Raw genomic sequence first — 22,821 nt, 5'->3', positions numbered from 1 at the left:
CTATTTTAGAGATAAAGTTATGTTAAATCACAGCATGATCTTGTCATAATATCAAATCAGATTAAATGGGTCAACCTGCAAGATACAAATCCTGTTCTTCACAGTGAAGTCACTGTCATAAAGAATGCTATTTTTATTTTCTTGAATGATTGAAAAATAGCTAGTTTTTTTAAAAAAAGAAGTTCCACTAAGGAGCCATCTTATAAAAAGGAGGAGGGGAAAGTACATAAAAAGAACATAAATATATTAGTTGTTATGTGTGAAAAAACAAACCATAAACAGACTCATGAAAGGCAGAAATATTAAACTCTTTTAAGGAGAAAGCCTATAATTTTAGATGCTTCAAAAATTGAATAATACAGTAGAATGTTGATTAGAGCAGAAAAAAATCCATTTGTGGAGATCTTTTGTGGCAAAACATAAAGGCTGTATATTTGGTCGTACAACATTAGACAGTAGGAGGTTTCCAAGTGACTTGCTGGATTATAAAATGGAATTTAACAAATACAGATGCACCATATTGTTAATCAACAGATAAAATATGATTGAGGTCTTAAGTGAAAATGAATATAGAAGGGAATACAACATAATTTGTCTTCACACAAATGATGGAAACCTGGAGACCAAAACTATTGTGGTTATAGATAACTATAATGCCACAAAACAGCTATCTGCAGGATTCCTCAAAGTCAGAATAGGCAGTGGAGAAATGAGGGCTCAGCATTCAATCAGGAAGAACATCACAACTGTTCCTGTGGTGAGCAATGCCACAATTGACTAAATTAATCACTGTTGGTTTTGACGCCAACAAATCTTCAAATTCTGTTTTCTTGGTTAACTGAAGTACTATCCTTTAGGACATTGTCAATATGAAGATATACGGTATGTCCCAGTATTGAAAAGATAAGCAAATGATTGTGAATTAATCCTCATGTATTTGGCTTATTTCTCAACTAGTGAATTCTATATAAGGTATCATCCATCCTATTGTTAAGAGGCCTGTATCACTGAATGGCAAATCTTTGGTAGGGGCTGATCTTCATTGACAAGGCCAGAGAAGTGCAACCATGCATGCCTCCTAAGGGAAAAAAACTCCAGCTATATTACTTTATGCACAGTCTGCAACATGGCAGGATGTATTGATTTGTGGCTTGAATAAATGGCAAGGTTCTGCATAAAATACCTAAACCAAAAGATTCTTGTCCTCAAGTAAACGTTCAAAAACCATAGCCATCTTCTCCCACAGAAAAATACTAATAGTGAGCCACGGATGCATGGTGAGCTCAAAAGGAAAATTCCATCTTTCCTTATTCACTAGTGTAGAAGGCATTTTAAGTCAGCCTATTTTCTGAAGAATCAACTATAACAGAAGTCGGGATAGAGTAGTTAAAATATATATTGTTATTCAGCCCTGGACATATTTAGAAAATGTTCTGGATGTGTCAAAATACTTACAGAAGCTGACGTCACAATGCTGGATCAGGTAATGATGACAGTTCTGGTATACAGAGGTTAAGTCTGGATATGAAATACAATATTCTGGATCTTTATGCATAATTGGCCATGAAGTATCAGAAGTGACTGATAAATTAGTGTAAGTAGAAGCTACTAACTAGATTAAGGAAATGAGTGTATAGTCACTGAAACAACTATAGAGGGAAATGAAAGCAGAAATTCCTGTCATAACAAGAGATGGCTAGAAATTTAAGTCAAAGCTAATTCCAAAGAAATCCACTGCAGTGCCATAGATGTATCTAGGAAAACTATCAGTCCCACACTGAAAACACAACTACTATTCAGGTAATGGTCATTTAGCAAAGCAGGAAGATATACCAAGAAAGCAGTTGGCAATAAAACTTCTAAGAGAGAGATCATCAACTATGAATGTCATATTGTTCCTACCGATATGAAAAAAATATGGATTAATAACAAAGAGAACAGCATCATTTGCTACAATGAGGAATGCAGCATAGGAAGGAATCCCCATCTTGATGTCAAACCACTAGGGCATCAAAATAAATTGCACCAATCAAGTGACTAAGTCTGGGTAAAATACTGAGACCAAGAGCCAATATGTGGTTGGTTCTCAGGAGAAATTCTTGCAAATCTTTTCAGATAAGGTAAGACCAAAATGCTGCTGAGGCTGAGATGCTTTTAAAATCAAACAGTGCCATAAAGGTAGCAATGTTAATAAAAAAAGGGAACTGATTGTCCTGCAACTAATGACTGTAGCAGAATGGTTAATGTTTCATCTGGCCAGTACAAAAAATGCAGGACTTGATGATGCCATGCTGTGTGCATAAGACTGGTACATAAGACTGGTTCACTAGTGGCAATGACTAAAATGGGACACATCCAGACAATCTTCACTATATCAGCTCTTGATCTTTTCAGTAGGAGAGGAAAAAGAGGAATTAGTTGTCGCAAATTGCAGGACTCCAGACATATGCTAGTTAAAGATCTATGCCCCTTTACACATACTAGGATAGTCAGGAACCACATATTCCTTGGCACATGTCACCAGAGAAATTTTCTAGAATCTGTAAAGACACTTCAAATTTATGTTGCAAAAGTGAACAAATAAAATGAGACATTTTATCATTTTTGAAGGACATGTAAAAACGCTAGAAAATTTTGGATTCAAATACATACACTGTTTCAGAGGATTTGAAACATTAATATATAGTTGAGATCTGGGTTTTTTCTTTTGGAATTGATGGACTAATAGTTTAGATAGTATTTTATTATTTTATGTTGTTCTTTTTTTAATTTGCATCAGTTTTTCTCTTTTTAATTGTAACTTTTAATAAAATTACTGTTATAAAATAATATAATACTCTAGCAACCTTTCTTCCCAAAGATTTAACTGTCAATGGGACAGTTGTCCCATTGAGATAACTCATGAGATAACTCATTATATCTATGAATTTGCTCAAATTAGGCCATCTTTCTTGACCTATGAAAGATTCTTGATGCTCCTGTTGGAATGGTTGCCATTGGAAAAAGCAGGCAAAGCTAAAAAAAAAAAAATCCCTTTATCTTTTGAACTGAACCATTCTACTTTGTTTCTCTGAGAGGAACATTTTTTTTAGAAAACTTATGATCTCAAGTAATCATAAAATATGTATATACTGAAAACTGAAAATCCTTGATATTGTTTTCCTCATAGTTACAATATATTCTATAGCAGGGGTGCCAAACTCGTGATGACACATTGTCAGCAAGTGACGTACCGCAACGTTTTTCCTCTTCACTAAAGAGGGGTGGGCATGGCCAGCGTGTGACACATCTGGCCTGCGGGCCATGAGTTTGACATCCCTTCTCTATAGTCTAACATGGACAATGGATCCAAACTGCTTTACAGAATATGCATTAAAAAAATACAGAAGCATGATGCACCAGAAATTTAGAGTCCCCCTGCTTTCCTCTGAATTCTTCTATGAAAAAAGAACTAATTCAATCTTTCCCTGCCACAGCTCCATGCCCTGTCACACACAATGCTATGGCAAACTACCATTTCCCTGTTGAAAAGCAGAGCAACAGATTTGTCCAAGTGCCAGTGAGACATCATATTTCTATCTCTCCTTTAAATTATCCCTCTGCTGGGTAAAGGCACTCTCTGCTGAGACTATAAACCCTAAGAGGATCAGCCTGAGCATTACACCTGGGGCAAGCTAAATAAAAAAAAGGTCACCAGTGCTTTTTAAACATGGACAAAAAAGCAGTAAAATGTGTTGGGGGAAAAAAATCTGGCATTAAATCATGACTTTTTGCCTGGCACGCCTCATTAAAAATGGCCTTTTGGAAAGTAAAATTATCATTGTAAGTGATAAGATCTTTAAGAAAATAATTCACGGCTTCTTCACCCTTTAATATGATAGCCGCCATCGGCTAATTTTTTTCTTAATGGCAAGGAGGCTATCAATCTTGTCCAAGGCTTGCTTTCATCTTTGCTTCTCTCCCCTACCAACTTTCCAAATAACCATAGTCTCTATTGCTCATAGAAGCAACTGTCTTTTCTTTTCTGCTTCTGCACTAATGGTTTCCAGTTCGATGAATCCCCCTCTGAATCATGCTAAGCATAAATGCTCAGTTACAACATTACACGACAAATTGAAATTATTTATTCTGCAAAGTTGGTAATTAAATAATGGAACAAGATTGCCCAGAAAGATAGTAGGTTCTCAATCCTCTATATTCTTAAACTGCAGCTTTAGTCAATCATAAATGAAGCATCCATAATCACCTGACAAAGTTTTCCTATACATGACTATTTAGAAAAAAATCCAGGACTGCTTTCTAGATGTTTCTAAAACCCTGATTCTATTGGCTGGATGTTTTAGCTCAGCAACAATGAGAGGATTACACATTCTCTAGACTTGCAATATAAAGTGATATTTAGGGCAACATTTTTATAAACAACAAAATATGCTCAGGCTACATTGGTTTATTTCTATGAAAAGACTGCAGTGGGTTTTATTTAATTATGAATAAATATTCACAATGAAGATTCTTTTAAGCAATGAGTTTTAAAATGTAGGAATCTGTACAAAACCTAACACAATATTATAAATTGATCAACTTTTCTTTAATTTGAACTTCATAACCTGTTTCTTTTTAGTACTACATGATTTTTTCCTACTATAGGATAGAAGCTTGAAACTTAAATTCCATAACTCTGTCTTTTCAATAAGAAACTAGAGATGGGCTTATTTAATTAGGAATGAAAATTGAATCCAGACCAATAGCACCTCTACATAAGGTTGGAGTGTCATCAGTTCAATGTATCCCCATATACTCTGATATATAACAGCCAATAGATGAGCAGACACAAAGCTTGAATTGCACACTACAGGCAGAATTTCCAATTTCAATTGAATCAGAAAAGTTTCTACCAATCCATTAATAGAGAGACTGCAATAAACCAATCAACACTTGATAAAGAAGAAATAGTACAGTTCTGAGTACAACTATGGGACAACCCAAAGAAATACAACTTGGATAAAAGACGGAAATAAAAATAAAAAAGAAGCTGAAATGAAATAACTTGTAATAACAGCTTTTATTGTATAGTAAAGGGCAAGGAAAATCAGGAAATGGTTAACATCATGTGAAGATGATTTTGGGTTGAAACATCTGACTGGTTTATACTCACTCATTGCCATGCAGTTTAACAATTACTGCAAGGAGATGAAATTGAAGATTGGTTAACATCTAGCAAAACCTTGATTGTTGTTCAGTTGCTAAATCGTGTCTGACTCTGCGACCCCACAGACTATAGCATGCCAGGCTCCCTTGTCCTCCACTGTCTCCCAAGTTTGCTCAAATTCATATTCATTGCATCAATGACATTATCTAATCATCTTTTAATTACCCAAAACAATAAGGAAGCTTCAATCCAAAAAGAAATCACTTTGGTGGAAAAACAAATCTGGTCACGTTGGCAACTTCAAAAGCCAATACAAAAATTTGTGCCACAAGATAAAAACTGAATGCACCAATTATCACATTAAACAAGAAGAAAACCTTCTACAAACCAATTCCACCCATACTTTCTACAATTTTGTAAACAACAAACTAAAAGACTCAAGGTCCATCCCACCCCTGAAAGGACTTAATGAAAAAGACTGCAAAGACGACACTATTAAAGCCAACCTCTTTAACACATTCTTTGGCTCAGTATTTGTAAACAGCAGTGGATCATGCCCAGTATTTCCTGTTTGAACCACAGACAACTACAATGATCTAATACATATCGATTTTACAGAAGACATTGTTGAAAAAGCACTGCGCAATCTAAAACCATTTCTATGTATTGGACCGGATGGAATATGTGCCTACTTTTTAAAAAAGCTACCCACTGCCATAGCCGAACCTCTAAGCATAATCTTTGAAAAATCTTTCAGGACCAGCTCCTTGCCAAAACTATGGTCACAAGCCACAGTCATCCCCATCTTCAAAAAGGGAGACCCCAGCCTAGTTGAAAATTACAGACCAATCTCTTTATGCTGAGTCACCTGTAAAGTCATGGAATCAATTATTAACCATCATCCTCCACTTAGAAATAAACAACCTACTCTCTAATAAACAATTTGGTTTTAGGAAAAAACTATCATGTAATCTGCAACTCTTACACTGCAAAAACATATTGACTACACAACTCAATCAGGGCAAAGCAATAGACGCAATCTGCATAGATTTCTGTAAGGCCTTTGATTCAGTGGTACATGACAAACTACTCCTAAAACTAAAATCTAACGGTATCTCTGGACACCTGCCTAACTGGATAGAAGCATTCCTGTCAAACAGACAACAAATGGTCAAAATTGGGAGCGTCCTATCAAATTCTGTACCTGTCAATAGTGGTGTCCCCCAAGGCAGTGTTCTAGGACCAACTCTTTTCATACTCTACATAAATGACCTCTGTGATCATATCAAGAGCAACTGCGTTCTCTTCTCCTCCATGCTGCATCGAGAGCCCATGATGGGTTGACTCCTTCCTATGACGTCATTTAGCTGAGTCTGTACTAAGATATAAAAGCCAGCCCCTGGAAGAGACCCCAGCTTTTGACTCAGCTCCTTTCAGTCAGTAGCTGTGTCTCTGAAAGCTTCTGTTAGATAACACTCACTAGCGATCTTCAGTACCGTTTTTCCTCATTTCAAGCAGCTCCCAGGATCTGGGCAGCTGCTCTTCCAGGAGAGCAGGGCTCTCTCTCTCCTACAGCGCTGGGAGCAGCATTGCCAGAGTGCTGTTCAGGCAAGTTGGGCAGGGTCTGTAGACCTCCCCCATGCCTGCAGTTTGAGTGGTCGTAAAAAGCAATCGGCAAACCGATACCAGCGTCAGCCAGCTGATCGTGTGGCCAGTGGCTATCCTTTCCTTTGCTGACTTCACTCGGGGCTCTTTATAGCCTAAGTAGAGATTCTTCAATCTTGGAGCCTGTTCCCATAGTCAGCGGCCATCTTGGATTGAAGCCTTCCACCATGAGGTGAGCGGCCATTTTGTAAGCCTGGGGGCCAATTTATACCCTAAGGGAGTTAATACAAAAAATTTACAAACAGTTTCTTTCCATTGTAAGAGCCTTTATTCTTCAAATGGAGCAAGATAAGGGTCAGGCAGAGTTCCCCCCCCCCCAGTGGAACAGTCTCTTAAGCCCAATAAGAGAAAAAATCATAGGCAACGCACCCAATCAGTCCAGAGGGAGGTGGCTGCTAAAATGAGAGCTAAGGCTCTAGCCCCTAAGAAGGCAACTCAGGCTGAGTTGAGGGCAGAAAAGTGCAGACATGCAGCCCTAGAGAGGCAGTTCAACAGAGCTATTCAACAAAAGAGAGTGCAACTACAGCATGTTTTAGGTGATACCCGTGGGCCCCAGCCAAGCCCTCCCAGGGGAGGAGAAGTTATCTATGAGCCTTTCCATCCTCCATCCTGGTCTCCTGAGGCCTTTGCAGTACAATATGATCCTCAGGATCTAAGCAGATCTGGGCCTTATTTCCAACAGGCTTCTGGGCCCTATGCTCCTCCCCCTCCCTCCAGGCCTCGAACCTCTTCTCAATCTAGGCCTGAAGCCACCTTCACTCCCACAGCAGCGGGCCTTCTGCCTCTACCTTTGAGCATAGACCAGGGAATATCCAAGATGTTGTCTCTTTGGCCATTAGGCAGGGATTGGCTGAAGGCTTCAAGCAAATCCTTCGACCTCTGGAAAGGGTTCAGGCCCTTCTTCCTTCTCAATCTATCCTTGCCTCATCACCCTGATTTACACAGGCCCCAGGACCTCAGGGTCCATTCTTCTCTACCAGAATGGGAGGAGGTTGATGAGGAGGGAAGGGCTTCACCATCTGAACACAGTTACTCCTCTCGTTCAGAACGTGAAGAGGGCGAGACCTTTGACCAAAATCTTTCAGAGGAAGAGGACTCTTGCCCAGAGCAGACATCCTCTGCATTGGTCTTCAATCCTTCTCTCTTCAGGCCATTACTCAGCAAGGCCTTGGTCACTGCCAAGCTGTCGCCAGAGGAAGTGGCTCCCAAGCCACAAGGAATTCCCTCTAGCCAGGGAGACTCACTCTTCTCCAAGCCTGTAGTGCATGCAGGGGTTTTGCCTTCTCCCACTTTGTTCCTGGACATGGTCAAGGAACAGTGCGCTTCCCCTTCGGCAGGTCCTCGCCCATCTTCTCTGGATAAGCATTTCTACAATGTCAGCGCAGCCCTGGACAATACCCTGGCAATGCCTTCTGTTGACATTCCGGTTCTGGCCTCATTCTCATCTCCTGGCACTCTAACGTGGGCATCCATACAGTGGCTGCACCAACGCCAGATTAGATTGCCTACATCTGACCTTCGGTCTCACCAAAGCCTTAATAAGATTATCGCAGCGGCGGAATTCACTGCAGATGCCACTCTCAATTCCGCCAAATTTGCATCTAGGGCCATGGCATCTTCAGTAGCAGCAAGAAGACTGTTATGGCTCAGAAATTTGCAGGCGGAGTCACACCGTAAATAGAAGCTGGCTTCAGTTCCATTCGCGGGTGATAAGCTTTTTGGTGATGCTCTGGAACCTTATCTCATCGAAACGAGAGATAAACGTAAAATTCTCCCTTCCTCTGGGAAGAGAGCTGACTATTGCCCAGCTCCTTATACTGGTAAACAGCCCTTTTGGGAGGGTGGGGGTCGTTCCTGCTGTCGCTCTAAGTAATCCCTCATTCTCCCCACCCATCGGAGGTCGCCTAGCCTTCTTTGCCTCCAAATGGGAGGAGTCATGGCGGATGCCTGCGTGCTCAGCACTATTAGGTCAGGATTACAATTGGACTTCCTACTGCCACCCCCCAAGTTTTTTTTTATCTGTCCTGTCTCTCGGGACATTTCAAGGCAAGACCTCATGAATCAGGCCATTCAACTACTTCTTGAAATCCGAGCTATTCAAATCTGTTCCCCCTCTCAACGGGGACGTGGGCTTACTCTCGCCTTTTCATCGTTCCCAAAGCCTCAGGGGGGGGTAGCGAACCATCCTGGATCTAAATTTCTCAACCTATTTGTAAAATACAGGCAATTTAAAATGCAGACTCTGCATTCTAGAGCGTTCGGGAGGGCAATCTCCTCTCTTCCATTGATCTCATGGAGGCTTCCTCCACATCCCCATTGGCCTCATCATTGCCAGTTTCTCCGTTTCTGTTATCAGAATACCCATTACCAGTATCAAGCACTTCCCTTCGGCCTCTCATCGGCTTCAAGGGTTTTCACAAAGGTTCTGGCAGCATTGATGGCATCTCTGCTTTCTTGTCCAGTGAGGATCCAATGCTACTTGGACAACATTTTGATTCTGTCCTCCTCCATCCATGCAGCCCATCAGGATCTGCAAATTACCCTGTCATATCCTCCAGAGTCACGGATTTTTTCACTCCCGTCCACTCCAATGGTTCCTGCTTCCCTACCAATAGGCAGGAACCAGCCACTCATCCATCAAGGTCCCGCTCCCTCCACAAATCCGGAGATCTCTCAATTGGTGGTGTTCCCCATTAATCTGGAAGGGACTCCTTTCAGGGTCCCAGACAGGCTAGTGATAACCACCGATGCCAGACTCCTGGGTTGGGGTTCCCATATGCAGAGCCAGATAGCTCAGGACCTTGGTCCAGGTCAGAGCAGGCCCTTCCCATAAATTGGCTAGAGCTCAGAGCCATTTTTCTAGCTCTGAAGCATTTCAGGCACTCAGTGACCGGCTCTCATGTTCTAGTCCTTATGGACAACATGGCTGCCATGGCTCATGTCAACCGGCAAGGGGGGGTGAGGTCCAGAGCCCTCATGGGAGAGGCTCTACGGTTGGGGTTATGGGCAGAGAACCACCTCCACCTCCTTGGAGGATCCCAGCCCATCTAATCTCCCTTCATCAGGGGATTCTGCTCCACCTTCTCCTTTTGCCTTCAATCTTGCCCAACATCAGGGTCTTTTCCAATCAGTCCTCTCTTCTCATTAGGTGGCCAAAATATAAAGGTTAATAAAAAGCAAAATTTACCTCATTAAAAAAAATCCATCAAAAGGGGCAGCACAGAGAACTACAGGTCAATTACATGGTTACCAACAAGTTTCAAATTACTAACTGATGTGGTAGCTGATGCAATAAACAGTGTCTAACACAAGCTTTTCCCACCTGAGCAGAAAGGAAACTACCCTAATAGCAGAGTAACAAAAGATCAGCTCCTGACAAAATGATTTTAGAAAAGTGTAAGAGAAAGAAGACCAACTTGAAGGTAGGGTGGATTGATTCGAAGAATGCATTCAACTGCCTGCCACATGATTGGATAATCAAATTCCTAGAAATAATAGGAGTCTGTAGAACATCAGAAACTCTGTGCAAAGATCAATGGCACAATGGAAGACAGGGCTGCTAATCAATGGTGATTGAGAGAGGTTAATATGTATATAAAAAAGGGATCTTTCAAGGAGATTCACTATCACCACCATGATTGTTTGCTATTGGACTGCTTCCCTTGTCAACCAAACTGCCACTGAAAATATCTGCCAGGCTATTCTGTATCTTCATTACATCGATGATCTGAAACAGTATGGAAAAACACCATCTGAAATAGAATCACTGCTCAACACTGCATAAAGCAGCCAAGATATTGAAACTGAGTTTGAACTGGACAAATGTGCCACTCTTACCATCAACAGGAGAAAATACAGAAAACTGAAGGAATCAAGATGCCCTATGGAAATAACATCAAGAGTCTGGATGAAGATCACCTGGTCATCCTTGAAGCTGACAGCATCAATCACACTGAAGTCAAGAAGAAGGTTAGAAGTAAATATATCACGAGAGTGAAAATCTAAAGTCAAAACTCAGTGGAGGAAATACCATCAAGGCAATTAACTCCTTGGCTATGGCAGTGATTAGATACATAGCTGGAATAGTGGTCTGAACTCAAGCAGAACTAATCACTCCTTTGCACTCATTTGGGACAAAACAATTAATGTATTTCTTTCCCTGTTTGAATTGACCTGCAGCCAATTTTTCCTTTCAAGCAGCTCTCTTTAAATACTTTAATAAGAAATCTAGTAGTCTTTCAGGTGGCACTTTGTGAAGCACAGATCTGGCATTATGTAGAAATAAAAATCAGATAACTGGCTTCTCCTACAGCTCAAATCAAAAAGGGATGGAGAGCACTGTCCAGTGATGGAGCAGGGTGGGATCACAGAGGCCATTAATAGCCAATAGGATCCCTGACAAAATCATCATTAAGGTAGTGAATGGGATGTCATAAATTGTTTGTACTACAAAAACCTGTGTCAGAAGAAATTAAGACAATGCTTTTTATAAGACCAGAACAGCTAAAATGTTTGGCTGCCATCCCAGTAGACTGAGGACAAGGCAGCGACTGGATCACGAGGACATGTCCTCTAAAAATGGTCTGTGGATCATTTCTGATCTAAGGATGTCTGGACATGAGCTTTAAAAGCATTGGAAGGACATGGCAGGAAAAATAAAAGATGCAAGACACAACTGTATTGTGATTAAGTGCAAATGAGCTTGTGGTCATTTCTAGTGGAAAATCACATGGGTCCCTCCTCATTTCTGAAGCAATCTGAGGTTATTTCCTTACTTTTCCTCTTCCTCTCCCCTCCAGTCTTTTCATATCACTTCTTCCCACTTTTCTTTTTTTTACTTACAGATCCAGCTGGTCTGTCCCATCATCACACTGAAAAAGGCCTCACCATTGCAATGCATGTTCACTGCCACTCTCCCATCCTAATTGCCTCCTCCCCTCTCTAAGAGGCAGGTCAGGAGTCAGGAGTGGCAAACAGTGAGCTGGCAGCAGTGACACTTTGCTTCCTTTCAAGGCCACCCATTTGAAACTATTAAGTGTTGGGCTCCTGCTTTTTGATAGCCCTGAAAACACAGGCAGTTTATTTCTTTTAAACAATCAATCACAGCTGCTGTCAGCACAACAAATACCCTAACCCTGCTTTTTGTATCTCGCTCTGGCCTTTTCCTTCTCTCTGCGGTAAGTGTTTCCTGCCTGATGCGTTGGACTTTAACTCTGCCATCTAAATAGGTACTTATCACTTAACATGGAGGTGATGGCTTGACATGTTTTCTGTCTCCTACCCTCCCCTGCATAGTGGGGAAGCAGTCAAAGTGTTGTTAATAGCTGTTATCACTTGAGAACTGTAACCCCAATGCAATGAATGATAGCAGCCTCTGTTGTGCTTTATCATAGAGCCAGAAGTATCAGTTCCAAGTTGTGAACATAAACATTTTTATTTTCGGGCACTTTTTCAAGTTCAGGTAAATTTGGACTCCCACTGGCCCCTTTTGAGTATCCAAACCTGACTTTAAGAAGGCTTAAAAGCATTTAATGCAGCAATGTGTGATGAAAGAACATTCTGATAACTTGACCCTTTGTGTTACACCTGAGACAAGTGCACTAGAGTCTATGCTGCAAAGGGAACTGAGAAGAAGACTTATTCCAGTTTGCATGGATGAAGGATACTTTCATTTTTTACCCTTTTGTAACATCATAATCACATCAAACCACTTCAAATCTACACCAATCTGCATCATAGCATTGGTCAATTTAACTCAGAAGTGGCGAACTATGGCCCCCTTAGGACTTGTGGACTTCAACTCCTAGAATTCCTGAGCCTGTATGGTTCATTCAGGAATTCTGGGAGTTGAAGTCCACAAGTCATAAAAGGTCCATCATTCCCCACTCCTGATTTAACTTAATAGTATCTACACTGATTGGCATTAGCTAATTCTCAGACTTGCATGGAACTTGAGCTTTTTAAAAATATAAATCTACTGTAAGATTTAGGCAATGTTCCTAAAACTTAAAGCATTTCAATAAATTTCTGACTGTTTGGAGAGAAGTCATGCTTGAACTTGATTTCAGATTATAGCACCTTTATTATCTATCTCACAGTTCACAAGCTTGAATTATGAACTATGTTCGAACTAATGTTAAGTAATCAGAACCAGATAGTTTTTATTTCTCCTGTAAAATTAAACAAAGATGGAAAAATAGAAAGACATTTTGACCTTAAATTTATTTGCCTGGAAGTAAATTCACTTATTTCAATAAAATTTCCTTTCAACAAACAATATTTAGGAATACTTAGTAAATACTTAGTAAATCAGATTCTTAGCTTATTTCTATAGAACCAATATTCTTACTATCGTCTCTGGCATGAATACTAGCCCTAACTACTGACATATTTCACAAACAATAGACGGTTCTTTGGTTTTTTTTCCTTCTCCTTACAGCCACAACGAGCAGATTTAATTATTCATCTTTTAATTGTCTTTTACTTTTAAATAGGAAGCCCTGAGGTATTTTGTAATTTCCCCAAGGTCATCATAGAAATACCTAGCAATGCTGTTTCTAACATCTATACACCCAAAGGGCCGTGATACTATATTATATCCTTCCCAACTCAAACTCTAGAGAGAAATTTAAGAAAAGAGCACATTGTCTATAGTAAAATATCTGGAGACAATTTCATCAAATACTTTCTCCTGTGAGATTTTTAATAACTGGGCACAGACAATAATGTATTAGACAAAAATGGTCTAATAAGCTATGAAGGAGCTGTGGGAAAAGAAATTTAAAACTGACTGGACATCTAGATTTAGTGATCAAGTACTCATTAGCTCATATATTTGGAAAGCAAAACAAAGTATTTGCAAATAGAAATTGTAAATAAGGGGGTATAAAAATACTCCATCCACTTTGCAGAGTTTCATTATAGCATGTTTGTTGTTGAGCATTCTGAAAATTATGCATTAGTGTATTTATGCATCTGCACAATGCCCATATTAGGGGAGGATGGTTCTAACATCTTGTCACGAGTGACAGTTCTTTATGGATAATAATGCAGCAAATTAAAGCTGTACATTAGGAGTAGGGAATCTGCAGCTTTCCAGATGCTGAGGAGCAACAATTCCCAGGACAATCAGCCAGCATAGTCATTGTAAGTTTGGTCTTGTTTTAAGTATACTTTTTTGTATCTACAAGCCAGCTCATTATCCAAATACTAATAACAATTTTTGGCCAAATGGCTGAAAAAAACCCAAAAGATCCTTCTAAATATTCTTTCAGGACAGAGGATGCACAGAAGAAGAGAATATATGTGGTCCCAGCAGATGTGTAATTTTGGTTACATAGGACCCTTCAACTATTCTGCTTTAATCCCCTCCTTCAAAACAAATTAGATTCTTTGTTGTTTGAAGCTTCTAAGATTCATCCCTGCTAGGAGAAAACGATTTTTATTGGTTATCTAGTAACTGTCACAAATATTTACCTCCAAACAGTTAATATGCTGATTTAATTCTTTTTCAGGCTTGGTATTTGAAGAGATATCACAAGCCAGCAATGAGCATAAACAGAAAGTATGAGACGAGCTTTTTCTCATGCTGTTCTTTTGTTTTCTACATTTTAAAATCTCAAACGCAAGTCTGAAGATTCCTGATTTGTAACTGAAACTTTTTCTTGCATTCTGCATTTTCATGGTTGCGTTTGCTATTACTAATAATCATGGATCTTAATCTGCTAGAGCAGTGCTAAAACATTATAATATAGAACATAATACACATAACACTAGAAGCTTATGATAAAATGTGACACCATGACTCTCAATTGCACGAAGCACACTTTTGCAAGAAAATATGGTCAGCATCCTAACACTGTAACTCGATATAGTTTAACCCTGCACTAACTGTAACATCATCTCTATGATCCAATATATGAATAGTTGGTAACACAACAGGCAGGGATGCTGGCATCATCAGTTTTCCAAACATTCAAAATGAAGGTACAGTGTTTAGAGGTTAATACCAATTATATTAGAACTATTCTAGAATAATCATTCTGCCCATTTTCTAAATATCCTCACTATGCACCAAGATACTATCCTGAGGGATCTGTATGCATAAAGACAGTGATGGCTTTAACAAGCATCCTATGCCCAACTATTGTTAGGCACACAGGGAGGGAGGGAGGGAGGTTCTGTGTACCATAGAGAAAAGCAGAAGAAAGATGAAAGGAGAAATTAGATCAGATAAACAATGTAATGTTTGTAGAAACAGAAAAGATAATGGAAATTAACAAAAGATTACCAGATTTAGCTCACTTACCTTGGGAGTTCCTGGGGCCATGACATCCTTCAGTAAAGCATTCTTACTATCAAAATAGAAAAAGAAGAGAACATAAATAGATGTAGGGTAACCTCTTCCCAAAGGAGGATTTCAAAGTCCTTCTTGCTTATTTGTAAAACATTCTCCATAAAATTCATATCCGTCAGAGTAAACTTCTGGAAGCTAAAAGATCACAACGGCAGTACACTCCTACCATATTACTTCCTTTTTGTATTAAAGGTAGCCCTCAACTTACGATCACAATTGAACCCAAAATTACTGTTGCTCAGTGAAACAATTATGTGAGTTTTGCCCTATTTTATGATCTTTCTTGTCACAGTTGTTAAGTGAATCACTGCAGTTGGTAAATTAGTAACACAGTTATTAAGTGAATCTGACTTCCCCATTGACTAAGCTTGTTCAGAAGGTCCCTGACAGGATCCCGGGACATTGCAACCATTATATAGATTATATTATATATATATATATACATTATATACAACGTATACAAACTCAATGTAAACCACTTCAAACTTGATTGCAGAAAGTACGACTTCAGCAACAGAGTGGTCAATGCCTGGAATGCACTACCTGACTCTGTTGTTACATCCTCTAACCCCCCACTCCTTTAATCTTAAACTATCCACTATTGACCTCACCCCATTTCTACGAGGTCTGTAAGGGGCATGCATAAGTGCACCATCATGCCTACCATCCCTGTCCTATTGTCCCCATTTATTTGTACCTATTTCCTGTATTCTTACTCGTGTTTATACTTATACCTATTATCTTGTAAGTGATTGACAAATCAAATAAATAAATAAAATAGAAATGATAAATATGAATCGATTGCCAAGCATCTGAATTTTGATCACATGTCCTGGGTATACTGCAATGGTCGTCAATATGAAAAATGGTCACAAGTCACTCTTTTCAGTGTTTAACTTTGAACAGTCACTAACTGAATTGTTGTAAGTCAGGGACTACCAATAATTAAATGTGCATTTCATTTTTCCTCCTCAAAACCCTGGGTAGCATAGTTGCTATTTCTAATCTTATATAATATAACCTTCATAAAAAACTGAGGAAAGAGATTTATTAACATAGAAGTTGAACAGGGATTGACATTGAAATTTCTATTATCCAAGGTGAAACTTCAGCCACCAAACTACAGAAAGTTTCTACAGCATTTCAGTTTTGTATTACACAGGACATTGATCTGGGGAGCAGCTCTTGAGGTAATGTCCAAAAACGTCTGTTAGCATAAAATGTCAGTTAGCATATAGATTAATGAAAAACAGCATGCTCTGGCTGCATGTTTATTCAGGCAATGCTTAAATTAAATGGGTACTATAGAATGCCTTCCAGTTTAGCTAGGTAGGCCTGAGACAAAGCAAAGAGAAAAAATAAAGGCATTTTTTATTTGGTTGGCTCTTCAGACTGCTATGAGAACAGAAACCTGGATGAAATCAATGTTCAATACAGTATGTGAGAGACTGTATTTCTAGATTATAGATATTCTAGTAAAGCATCAACATACTGTATATTGTATGTTTATTATTACTATGGTTGGTTGCATTGTCAGCCAGCCTGGATTTGGCATTTTTATCCACCTATCAAGTCTTTCCCAAGGATCTGGGATAGGCAGATGTTGGTGTTTGACGGTGTTAAAGGTATCACCGCAGGGTGTAAGCTGTTCCAAGTAAAGCTGCTTTTTGCAATTGACAGATGGTGATTTTGTCCATGCTGATGGTGTCCAAATGGTGTTCCAGTTGTTTTGGGATTGCACCCAAGGCACCTATTACTATTATTATTAATCCTGCTTTTAGTTTGTACTATACAACCCAAGGTAGCTTAAATAATGCTCCTGCTTCCTGTCTTCCAAATAACATCCCTGTGAAGTCAGATTGGCTGAAAGAACAAGACCGGCCCAAATTCTGGATTTCATAGTTATTGGGACGATTAGAATTCAAGGCCTCCTACACCACTGTGGCTCTCATTTAGTGCATTTCTATAAAAATTATAGAAACTTGCTATACTATGGGCAGTAAACAATATGTTACTTCCTGTGACTACTGATGCTGGAGTACAGATACTACTAAAAAGCTATAGTATTCATTCTCCCGTTTGAGCCAATCTTGTTTCCACATAATTGCCCATACACATTAACAAATGGTACCTTCCATGGGCTGGGTTATTCATATGAACTGCCCTGTTACCCTGTAGTTGGCCATCAGTGCTTTCCATTCAGAAACAATTTGATGTTCAGCTAAATTTCTAAATCTAAGTAAATTACATTCCTCAGGAGTTCTAGGCATTCACAAAACACTTGGGCCACTTCGTAATACAGCTTTCGAATAGAATAGATATACAATCTTAGTCTCAGGGACGACAAACATAGACACCCTTCAGGGCTGGGTCTGAAGAAAAGATGACACAGGGTGGATGAGTAGAAAATAACTAAAATTAGATAGGCTTTTCTGCAAACTATAGGAATTCCTTCTCTATTTGGTTGGCTGATTTGTTAATTTCACTCCATTTCTATTTAATGGCTGAAAGGAGGCTCACAACATGGTGATCCTCCCACTTTCTCCCTTCCTTCCCCGGAGCAAGATGCTTCACATTTAATAATGCCTTTCAACCTCACTCGAGACAGGTTAAATTTGAAACAATTACACATCAAAGGCGATGGGGCGGGGAGACCCCACACTGTAATTTTTTTGGTTATTAAAGTAATTTCTCTCATGTAAATTCTCTCACTAACATGCCACAAACAGCATTAGGAAATAAATGATTTCCCCATGATTCGATTTACCAATACAAAGCACCTGCAACAGGCAAAACTAGGGCTCTGATATATGTTACTGAGGCTGATGCTTTGCACTGCATGACTCCCACAGCTGGAGATCCCCCTCTGTTTCTCGGGGAGGGTGGGTGATGGATGGGTTGGGGGTGGTGTTTAGGGGAGTAGAAGGAGATGGTGGAGAGAAAGAATTGTACTTAATAATAAAATTTGTATGCAAGTCAGCATCCTAAGCTAGGGATGACTGATCGGCAGCCAGAAAGTATTAAAAAGCCCTGCTAAACAGATGCTGACAATAGAACAAGACATATCAAATCAAATCTATTCCAGAAGCATTAATACACACATACGCATGCACACACTTTTCTTCCCAATCACAGCTATATGGGAGACATCAATAAATTTTTATGAGACTTTCAGAAGATCAACATGCTACTAGATGTGACAAAAAAGCAATGTGGCTGTCATGTTCGCTTTGTTGGGGACACTTTAGCCCCAGATGTCGAACTGTGGCAGCAGTGAGTAGAAATTGAATTTGGCTGGCTTTAATCTGCCTTTCGTTGGCAGATGGCTAGATGCTGTAAAATGAAGCAAAGAGGGTTGTTTGGGAAGGGTTGTCTCCTAGAGGTTGTTTCCCTCTATGTAGCACTTGCCTTTACATAGAAGCTGGGGACTTTTTTGTGACAATCTCAGCATTCCTTAAAATTGAAGTCCAAAGTCATTCTTATATTACAAAGAGACCCAGTCAACTACTCTTACCAATAAAGAAATATGGGTGTAGAGGTGTGTGTACATATAAGTTAGGGATAAAGGGCATTAACAGTGAGAATAGCAAATTATTTTAGGCAGCATAAAATATGATATATAAAATTCAATCAAGTTTTATTTTCTTAAAAGTAGTGGCATTTTAATCTGCTAAGAATATTTGAGCAGAGAGTAGGTAAAATGAATGCAAATACTATCTGTCAAAATAATTTTACTAACAGTAATCCAAGTTATTAACTTTGAGTATAATATTTTGATCTTTGGATATGTCTTCAAATAAAGACAGGAACTATGAGGTCAAACCACAGATTATTCAATCTCCTATTCTCCTAACAGTAATTTATATTGCTTGCTTTAATATAAGAACATAAAATCTAATATACACATTTCTTTCAACTCACGCTTTTCTTGTTGAATCTAAAACTGAGGTCAGAAATTAAGGTTTTAATTACATAATCTCTGTATTCCTTGACAAATATATTATGGTGATTTTCTTTTACATTTCCTTTATGCAGAGATCATTAGAGCAAGGGGTGGAGAGACCCTTCTTATAAACAGTGCTGGAAAATTAAAAATGGTAAAGAAAACCATGACCTTTAAAGTTCAAACACCTTTCAGTACCTTAATTTTTTTTTTTTTTTTTGCTCCAGGCCCTTCCAAAGAACACAATCTTTGGAGACCTCAGAATTCTCTTTAATCACTAAGCAAGTCAGCAGTGGCCTGAAATCATCACACATTTACATAGTAATAACCTCAGACAACACTCCCAACTTTATTTCATAGCCAGCATATTGCCACACAGTGAGAGATCCATGTGGTTTAAATTATAACCCATACATAGGAAATTAGTTGCTAGCTATGATCTTCACAGGTTTCTCTGACATTTCTAATTAAGATGATTTACATAGAATTATCCTTTGAAAGCAAAAAATTGTGTTTTGCTAGCTAATAAAATATAATTACTTCACACCCCTACCTACCTACACACCCACCCACCCTTTTCAAGTTATAGTTAGTTTTAATCTGTTTGGGGAATTATTTATGCAATTCATTATGATAACACAGCTTACTTGCTCCTTTTATATGGAAGCAAATTATAAGAAAAGAGTGATCAGGTGGAAGAGAGTCTACCTTCTAAGAGATGAGGAATTTGATAGGCAGGATATCTGTTATTGAGACTTTGTATCTTGGCTAAGATGAATTTAGTTTTCATAATGACACATTTCTACACATATCTATGTACAAACATTTGGAAGTATTTGATAGTATGTCCATATGCTAAGAAATTAACTATTTTATAGTTTATAATCTATATATATAAAAGTGAAATACCACTGATGCATCATCACAAAATCTCCAGAACAGTAAAGCCTACAAACTTGAAATTAGGTACTATGTTCCTCTTGGCTTCTAGGTGCTCACTAAGAAACGATTTTTCAAAATGACCATCAGAGCATTAGTATTTCATATATTATTATAAACACACTCTGATGCTAAGGAGTTCTACTCCCCCTCCCCACCTGAAAAGAAATCTGTTCCAAATGCAAAACACAAGCAGAAGAGTTTCAGTTTCAGAGCAGCAACTAGCTTTTAGTACAGAACAGTTGAGCTAAGCCACGCCCAGGCTCCTTGCTGTCTCCTTCTTCCACACACAGAAAATACTGCCTCAGTTTCCAAACAGCCCTCAACTCTCTCACACATTGACAGGACTTTAGCCAGATGAATACCAATGGATGTTGGTAGGCAGAGGCACTATTTTTTCCCCTTATTTTCCTCCCCAAAAACTAAGCCCGATCACATAGTTTCGTAGCGAAGCACAAGTATAGAGCTAGTCTGTAGTATCAGCTTTCTAAAACCTCTAGGCTGGAAAGAATAAAATAAACATAGTTTCGTAGCGAAGCACAAGTATAGAGCTAAGTCTGTAGTATCAGCTTTCTAAAACCTCTAGGCTGGAAAGAATAATATAAAGAAGCAAGTTGATAAACAACTAGTCAAATTCATTGAAAAAAATCACTCCTTCAGAAATATTTCCATTTTGTGTTACTGTAGCTGTTTTGTAAAATCACATCTGCACTTCCAAATTTCCTCATCAAAAACAAAATACATTTTCCAGTCTGTCCATATTGTTTGGGATGACAGCTTAACAAATCATCTGTAATTTGTCACCCTCTTTGCTGATAAAATTACAGCATTCAGCAATGCCTTTCAGATTGTACATATTGTAAGTACTTTGAAAAAAAGTTTAACATTCAATAATTACACAAAGATCTCTGGATGGTCTAAAAATACAATAAATAAAAAATAAACCTACTTTCTGCTTACAAAAAGTCTCAGATAAGAGACAGGAAAATTACCATCTTAAAAATCTTAGAATGCTCTTAACACCACCAGTCATTTAAACATCTATTCTGGTTTAAGGCTCTTCAGAATATGTCCCTCAGACATAATAAGCATGCACATCTACCCTGAGATGGCTTCAACATATCATTGTCAACCAGTTTTGGCTTAGCTTGTGCAAATTAAGCAAACTGTGGTTAGTTCAAATAAGATGTTAAGTAAACCACAGCTCTGTGGGACGTGTGAACTCAGTTTCTTAATACTGGGAAAACTTCACTGAATAATCTCTAAGACATCTCTTACACATCTTGTTAACAAGATCATGGAGTATTTCTTAGATCCAACTGACATGAAAGTAGTAACTGGAAAGCACTCATCATTCAGCAATCATCTCATCCAGCATTTAATATCAGTTTGAAATTAACCCTCTTGGTAACTATTTTATGGAACAACATATTGCCTTTCTATACAGAAGAGTAAAAAAAAATACCACAAACAGCAGTGAAAAAATTATCTAAAAGTAGTTTTGATCCAAGATGATTTCATGGGAAGACAGAATGGTGAGGAAGGTTTTTGTGAATGTGTGCACACAACAGTGGGGGGGATTCAATATTTTTTACTACCGGTTCTGTGGGTGTGGCTTGGTGGGATGTGGCAGGGGAAGGATACTGTAAATCTCCATTCCCACCCCACTCCAGGGGAAGGTTACTGCAAAATCCCATCCCCTCCCCACTCCACCCCACCCACTTTCCAGCTCCATTCTCCTGTGCAGGGCAACAAAAGAAGGCCAACAAAAGAAGGCCCAGCCGATCAGCTGGGACTCGGGAGGAAGAGAATAGAAGGGGGTGGGGCCAGTCAGAGGTGGTATTTGCCGGTTCTCAGAACTACTCAAAATTTTTGCTACAGGTTCTCCAGAGCTGGTCAGAACCTACTGAATACCACCTCTGGCACACACAGAGACATATGGTCTAAATTTGACTGGGAAATATATGATAAAAAAGTCAAACCGAGCAAATACTACAGCTGTGTGAAAGTCCTGCATGCTTTACAGTTTTCGTAAACCGTAAACTGTAAAGCGTGCAGGACTTTTTCACACAGCTGTTTGTTGAAAGGTTAATTTTTAGATTTAGCCATTTCTCTTTGTTAGATCCCATTAGTCCCCCCCAAAAAATCTTAAAACAATTTTAACATAACAGTGTATCAATCATTTTGGTTAATAGCTTGGTATATGGATTTCCCAAGATTTTCTTAAACCTAGTGTTTGTGTTGCTTTGATATAAGCTTTTATTTGAAAGAACAAGTTTATGAATGCAAATACTTAATATGATGCAATCAGATTTTTATTTGAAACAAGGCACATAATATTTATTCATATACCAAGTCAGAACAGTAGTCTATCTCAGTGCTTTTAACAGCAACAGATTTCTAAAAGTTCAAATTGGATTTTTCTTCCCTAATTCTCTAAAGTTGCAGAGTAAATACTCTAGCAATGAGCTACAATCTGTTCCTATTAAGTTTAGGTGCATACACTATATCTTTTAAATAAAAGTTGCCTGAAAAAATTACTCTAAGGCAACAGCAATAATATGAACAATGAAATGCTTTCTTTGAGCTACATTTGGATCCATATCCTTCGCATATTCAGTTCCAACTGAGCACCAAAATATATAACTGTTTATTTGAGAGCTTAATGATGGAAAGTATATCATTGCAAAACTAAAAGCCCATTTTTGCTTCTACCTTATCATGAGACAGTATTACCATATGTGCTATTCAGCTTATATACAGGGGGAA

At 38.7% G+C, this 22,821-nt stretch overlaps 1 protein-coding gene across 3 annotated transcripts in view; it reads right to left on the bottom strand.

Moving 5' to 3' along the window:
- Window positions 1-22,821, bottom strand: part of RNF220 (ring finger protein 220) — a 305,518-nt gene that overhangs the window by 78,522 nt on the left and 204,175 nt on the right. For all 3 annotated transcript variants that reach the window (XM_026665743.2, XM_087960155.1, XM_087960156.1), the window contains exon 5: window positions 15,123-15,168. In XM_026665743.2, the coding sequence (XP_026521528.1) occupies window positions 15,123-15,168 (46 nt within the window). The remainder of the gene's footprint in view (window positions 1-15,122; window positions 15,169-22,821) is intronic.

This window comes from Notechis scutatus, chromosome 3 (genome assembly GCF_049901735.1).
Source record: "Notechis scutatus isolate UNSWTSFEM ecotype Mainland chromosome 3, rNotScu1.2, whole genome shotgun sequence".
NCBI lineage: Eukaryota > Metazoa > Chordata > Lepidosauria > Squamata > Elapidae > Notechis > Notechis scutatus.
The sequence above is the reverse complement of the archived record's forward strand: the minus strand, read 5'-3'. Positions and strand labels throughout refer to the sequence as shown.